Source organism: Acyrthosiphon pisum, chromosome X (assembly GCF_005508785.2).
Source record: "Acyrthosiphon pisum isolate AL4f chromosome X, pea_aphid_22Mar2018_4r6ur, whole genome shotgun sequence".
In the NCBI taxonomy this organism is placed as follows: Eukaryota; Metazoa; Arthropoda; class Insecta; order Hemiptera; family Aphididae; genus Acyrthosiphon; species Acyrthosiphon pisum.
The window spans coordinates 49,858,513-49,865,698 of NC_042493.1; the positions used below are offsets into that span (position 1 = coordinate 49,858,513).

The 7,186-nt window shown below is 29.5% G+C and overlaps 1 protein-coding gene across 1 annotated transcript in view; it reads left to right on the plus strand.

The window, feature by feature from the left end:
• The first annotated feature begins 3,895 nt into the window (after nt 1-3,895).
• Nucleotides 3,896-7,186, plus strand: part of LOC107882439 (zinc finger MYM-type protein 1-like) — a 4,023-nt gene continuing 732 nt past the window's right edge. The window contains exons 1-10 of the mRNA XM_016800783.1: nt 3,896-4,054; nt 4,269-4,340; nt 4,429-4,674; nt 4,740-4,858; nt 4,967-5,064; nt 5,138-5,155; nt 5,315-5,503; nt 5,600-6,099; nt 6,190-6,348; nt 6,414-6,606. Coding sequence (XP_016656272.1) covers nt 3,896-4,054; nt 4,269-4,340; nt 4,429-4,674; nt 4,740-4,858; nt 4,967-5,064; nt 5,138-5,155; nt 5,315-5,503; nt 5,600-6,099; nt 6,190-6,348; nt 6,414-6,606 — 1,753 coding nt within the window. The remainder of the gene's footprint in view (nt 4,055-4,268; nt 4,341-4,428; nt 4,675-4,739; nt 4,859-4,966; nt 5,065-5,137; nt 5,156-5,314; nt 5,504-5,599; nt 6,100-6,189; nt 6,349-6,413; nt 6,607-7,186) is intronic.

Genomic DNA, 7,186 nt, shown 5'->3' on the forward strand with positions numbered 1-7,186 from the left:
TTTAATCCGCTTTTAGCAATAAGTAGTTAATAAATTCAATGTTTTTGTGCAGTAAAAAAAATATAAATAATATCATGTTATAAGTCTACTTATGTAATGACAGCTGGTAGATAGATTTTTAACTCTGTGTTTTATGTAATTATTAATTTTTAAAAAATGTGTACCTATATATAAAAATGTATTAATATGATTCAAATTGAATTTTTGTGTATCATTTGAATATAGTTCTACTATTTATTATAATTCACTAAAATGTTGATAATATATTTTAATAAGCAGCAATTAATATAACGATTAGGTAATTCATATATTTTTATAAACCTATTTGAACAATTTTTTATAGCAACACTAAAAAATCATTCATCTACTAGTCAAATCAACTGTGGCAACTTATCACTCAATGATTCAATTGAATATGTAGATGTTACCTGCCTGTCACCTTCGTCTTCACCTTTATCCGATGTAAACCATGGTATGTAAAAATTGATAGTATACAAACTAAACTGTCACTAGTTATTAAAAAATTAATTATTTTTAGAAACACCAAAAAATCATTCATCTACTAGTCAAATCAACTGTGGCAACTTATCACTCAATGATTCAATTGAATATGTAGATGTTACCTGCCTGTCACCTTCGTCTTCACCTTTATCCAGCTTAAATCAAGGTGTGTAAAAATTGATAGTGTGCAAACTAAACTGTCACTAGTTATTAAAATATTAATTATTTTTAGAAACACCATTGAATCAATTGTCATTTTCCAACCCTGTCAAACTATCGTTTAATGACTCAAATGAATATTTAAATGTAACCTGTTCGTCACCTTTGGCTTTACCTTTATCCGAAGTAAATTATGGTATGTAAAAATTAATTGTAAAAAATAATGAACCGGTATAGTTAATTGATTTTTTTTTTCTAGAAACACCTACTACAATGATCTTAAATTCAGTTAAACCATCTTCTGCTATATTACTTAAGACTATTGGAATAAAAAGGTTAAAAGAAATGACACCTAGAAAAAGATTGTTATATTCAGCAACTAAGAAGTTAAAAAAGCAGATTAATGTTATTAAGAGAAAAAATGTTACTGTAAAACAACAACTAAAAATAGCAAAAAAGTTTGTTACTGGTGATAGCTGCAACCACTTAGTAGATAGAGTTAGTAAAACCACATTGAAGTTTTTTCAAAGTCAAATAAAAATTCAAAATAAAAAGGCCAAAGGCAGACGGTATAGTTTAGACGATAAAATTTTGGCACTTTCAATTTTTAAAACATCACCTAAAGGATATAAATTTTTGTCATCTATATTTGCTCTGCCATCCAAATCTACACTAAATGCTGTTTTAACTAAAATTCCATTCACTCCGGGCATTAACTTACACATCCAAGAAAACCTAAAACATCAAACATCCAAGCTTAAAAGTATTGATAAAAAGTGTGTGTTACTTTTTGATGAAATGGCATTAAGTCCAGGTTTAAAATATGATAAAAAAAATGATCTGATTTTTGGATTAAACCATAATGACATTTCTGATGATCAAAAATTTGCGGACCACGTTTTAGTTTTCATGTTACGAGGAATCGCTAAAAAATGGAAACAACCTTATGCATATTTTTATTGTACAGGCACAACAAAAACTAAAAAATTAATTAAGTGCTTGAAAATTGTTGTATGTAGTGTAAATCAAACTGGTCTTGATATTCTAGCCACAGTATGTGACCAAGGTGGAACAAATGTAGCAGCAATAAATAAGTTAATTGCTGATACAACACTAATGTATGCAAACCTTAACATTGAAAAACATAACCTATCATATGAAATTGATGGCAAAGAAATCATACAAATTTATGATCCTCCTCACCTACTCAAATGTATAATAAATAATCTCTACACAAAAGATGTTGTTTTTACAATTGATAACATTGAGCATACAGCTTCTTGGGACCACATAAGAACTATGAATGATTACGACAAAAAAAATGAGATTTTTGAACTTCGAACCTTAAACAAGCTCCACGATAGTCACATTAATATAGAAAAGACCAAGATGAAAGTTTTTTTTGCAGCTCAAGTTCTTAGCCATACAGTTGCCTCAACAATGAAGTTATTGTCAGATAATGGTATTTTATTTTTATTTTACTTAAGTCGTATATAACTAATATAATAATTAATGTAATAATCCTATCCTTACATATTTTTAGCACCAAAAGAAAGTGGATTGTCAAATGCTATTGGCACTGCTATGTTTTGTTTATTTATGAACAAAACATTTGACTCTGTAAATTCGAGGACAATAAATCCAGAATCCGGAAAACTGTTACGAAGTGCAGTTAAAGAAAACTCTCCTCATGTTGATCATTGGAATTCTGCAATCAATACTTTTCAGTCTATGAAATTCGTCGATAAATCAAATGGGAAAAGGACAGTTCTTCCATGTTTAAAAAATTGGATCATCACACTTAAATCTTTTAAATACTTGTGGTCCAAGTTACAGAGTAATAATTTTAAATTTTTTTTAACAAGGCATGTAAACCAGGACTCCCTCGAGTGTTTATTTGGAAGTGTGCGGAGTCATGGAATACGAAACACAAAACCAGATTGTTATCAATTCCATTGTTCACTCAAAACTTTGCTAATAAACAACTTCACATCAATTAAGTCAGCAGGCAATTGTGAACATGATGAAAGTGGTGGGGCTTTAGATAACTTAAAGCAATTTGTTGAAAGTGGCCTGAATTTACCCACGTTGCCTAAATCTGCACATGAAAACAAATTTAACTTTCCTATTTATGACCCAATAGAAACAGTATATGACATACGTGTGTCACCCATTTCTGATATGACCATAGGGTATGTTAGTGGTTATTTGGCACGAAGTGTATTAAAAGAATTCAAATTTTGTAAACTATGTAAATTTGAACTAATAAGTATTAATAAAAATAATCCTTTAACTCGAATGAGAGACTTAACTCAAAAGTCTCTAATGCATCCCAGTAAAAAATTCCAACAACTAATTGAACAAATGCTTTTTATGACCAATTTAATTTTGCCAAACTTAAATCAGCCTCATATAGGACAACAGTTAATATTAAAGTTTGAAAATATTGATTTTCCTTTACACTGCCCAAAACATAATTTAAAAATTTTTATATACCACAAAATAAAAAATGTATTTATTTTTACTTACGTGAAAAATATAAATCGCATTTTAAAAGGCATAGACAGACAAATTTATGATAACTGTGATACTTTAAAGCGAGCTGCTCATGTATATTTTTTAAAACATAATAGAAAAAGATAAAAAGTTTTTATTTATGACCTTTCCATATTTTTAGATTACCATATTCCTACCTTCGTAATTAAATTTGTATTTAATAATATTGTGATCTTAATATTTTGTAATACTTTATTATTTATATATAATCTTTTATATTTTTTTTATTTATAAAAAATAAATATATTTAAATATTTATCCATTTATTTTGTTTTAAACTAATAACGACCTAAATTATCAGAAGTCTAAACTTCAGAGATCATTTGTTTCATATTTTCAAATGTATTAATTAATATTTATATATCGATTTTATTATCGATGATTGTTAAAGAGAATCACTCGCTGCGCTAGTGTGCCTCTTATATTATGGTATCAGGAATACCGTAAAGTCGGCGTTCTATTTTATCTATTTTCTATGGTCTAATGGTCGCACTGACAAATCACCATTATCATAACCATTTTGTTACTGTGATAATTGATAATCTTATTATATGTTCATGTTGATAATACTGCAATTTAAGATAACATATTAATTAGGTATTATCAGTATTATAGTTAAAAGTTTAAAAGTTAAAACCGTGATGAATTTTTTTAACTCGGTTGAAATAAAATAAACAAAATGGAGAATTTAAGTAATCCTACCGAAAAAACCAAAAAGCGTGCCATAACAAATTATTTCACTCAAGTTACCGACGTTAGAGGTGCTAGCAGTGAAATTGTTACTCAAACTCATCCTGTTTCTGAGTTATCTAGTGCTCAAAACACCGTTCGAAATCAAGTAAGTTATTGTTACTTAAATTAATTAAATATTATAGTTATTTTTAATTTAACACATTTACCATTTTTTGGAGGATGTGTTGATACGCCAATAAAATAGTTATAGGTATAATATAAAATTGTATAGATAAAACAATATGATTTTATTTAGCCATAAGCCATAGTTTTAGCTTAATAGCCTGTGCATGTTGCCTAATAATTTAGCTTTTTCAAAGGTTATTGAACCTCGAAATAATGATGTTGCATTATTTGTAAACTGCAGTTTGACTGATGAGCAAAAACACTTAGTAAGTGATAAACTAATTACTAATCAGAATATATTATTTTTATTTTTAATGATTTTAATTTTCTTTCTATATTAATAACCTTTAATAGATTCTTGTGAAACCGTGGATTCCTCCTACCACGTATGCATTTCCAATAACAGAGCAAAATAAAAAAAGAAAACTTAAATTTCAGTTTAAATGGTTTACTACTTATAACTGGTTGGTTTATTCGGAGTTACAAGAAGGTGCTTTTTGCAAGTTTTGCATGGTATTTGCTACAACTGGTGGTGTTGGCCAACAAAAATTAGGAGCTCTTACTCTAACAGCTTTCAAAAATTGGAAAAAAGCTAAAGAAGTTAGGGTGCAATCATTAAATTAATTAATTTTATATTCTAAATATATCATTTTAAAATGTTATAGGTGTTTAATGACCATTCGAATTATGACTATCATAAACTGTCTGTTGCAAAAGCAGAAGGGTTTTTGAACATCTATAGCAACAAAAAACCTTCAATAATTAATGCCTTAGATGACGACAGGTTAGATAATTAGAAATAGTAATGTATAATATTGTATTACCTAAGTTTTTTAATTTTGGCTTTTCATAAATATTTAATATTTAGAGTAAAAATAATAAAACAAAATAGAGAAAGACTGATTCCAATTATAGAATGTATCTTACTATGTGGATACCAAGAAATTCCCTTAAGAGGTAGTTATGATTTTGGTCCAATTAATTTTAAAAGTAAGTTACCTATCAAAATAAAATTATAATTACTGTGTAGTGTGTAACGTGTTACTTTATTTTTATTTTTTAGCTTCAACTCATAATGAAGGTAATTTTCGGGCTATTTAAAAATATAAGACAAAAGATATTGAGTCATTAAAGTCACACCTTGAGTCAGATACAAGAAATAAGTATTTAAGTCCCCAAATTCAAAACGAGATAATTAACATTTGTGGAGATATTTTAACAAAAAAACTGGTTGATAAAGTTAATAAGTCTCAATGCTTTTCGGTGATGGCTGATGAGACCACAGATGTTTCGGTATCAGAACAATTGACAATATGTGTACGATATTTAAGTGGTACTGGTTCTAATATTGAAATAAATGAGGATTTTTTAAAATTTTATGAAATTAGTAGCTTAACTGGAAATGATTTGGCATCAGCAATTCTCAATGGTAAGTTCTACCTATAAATTATATATTTATATGAATAGTTCTATATTTATAATTTAAATAAATAAATAAAATAATATAGTATGATTTAACTTTTAGGGCTAAATTCATGTGGGGTAGATTGTGATTTTTTATTTGGCCAAGGGTACGATGGTGCAGCAAATACGGCTGGTCGTTTTAAAGGAGCTCAAAATATTATACGCTCTAAGCATCCTAAAGCTTTATACGTCCATTGTGCTGCACACTCGCTCAACTTAGCAGTGTCATCTGCATGTAATGTTCCATCGATTAGGAATTGCCTCGGAATTGTTGAAAAATATTATTGTTTTTTTAATTTCCCCAAACGAAATCACGAACTTTTAGAAGTTATCAATAATGGTGATTGGCAACCTAATGTAAAATCTTTAAAACGTCTGTGTATGACAAGGTGGGTACAAAGATATGACGCCATCAATGATTTTATTGAGTTATTCCCTTGTGTTGTTACTGCACTAAATAACATATCGGAATGGAATGATGGTAGTGGTACAAGTACTGATGCAAGCATGTTATTAAATGCAATTGATTCGGAATTTCTTGTGGCTCTTCAAGTTATAAAAGTATTAATTTTTATCCTTACCTATATATTAAATTCTACTTAATAATCACAATTAAATTATATTAGTTTGAATTTTATTTTTGTTGAATAGGTTTTATTTTCATTTGGTTTGTCACTATGTAAACAGCTGCAAAAAAAAAACATAGATTTAAGAGAAATGATCAGTTTGGCCAATATCAGTATCAAGGTTCTTGACAATTTAAGAGAAAATGTAGATCATGAATTTAAAAAAATGTTTAAAGAAGCTCAAGTAATGAATGCCTTAAATTCAATTTTAATGTTCATTTTTTTAACTATAATTATATTTTTAAATAGAGATTGGCTGAGATGTTAGACTTTGAAATATCAGTCAAACGGTTAGCAAACCGTCAAAAACACCGTTCTAACTATATATTATCAAGTGATGATCCTGAAGATTATTATCGGGTCTCTATATGTATCCCTTTCATCGAATCTTTTATATATCAATTAAATGAAAGATTCTTGGCTAACCAAAATATTTTCAAAGGTATAAGTATCGAAAACTATATCAATGATTAACTTCTTATATATTTTAATTCTAAACAAAATAGTTTATCTTGGGGTTACATATAAAGGGTGTGCATGTATACATAGAACTCACGGTTTTTTGGATTATGTGCCAGTGATGAGGTCAGTACGGGTCTGGGATTGACCGTTGGTGAGTGACAGCAGTGTCCTGACTTTCAATCCTACCAGTCCGATACAACGGACTGTAGTTGCTGGTGATGTTGGCTTGATTGAATAGTGCAGATAGATGGAGTGGCAGCAGTGGTGGCTCAGCGTTCACAAAGTGGTATTCCGATACAACGGATTACGGCAACAATGGCTTGAAGTTAAAATAGTAACAAAACAAAATCGGACGGCGACGACAACGGCTCGGCGTTCACGATGATTATATTAACGGGTCGGACGGCGGCGACAATGGCTCGGCGTTCGCGACGGTTGACGAACTCGTAGAACGGCGGCGGCAACGGCTCGGCGTTCGACGGTGCGAGAATACGGGAGTGCTGGGCTAGACTATATACACATCCGTAGTCACAAGTTTAAAACATGTGCGGCTTATGCAG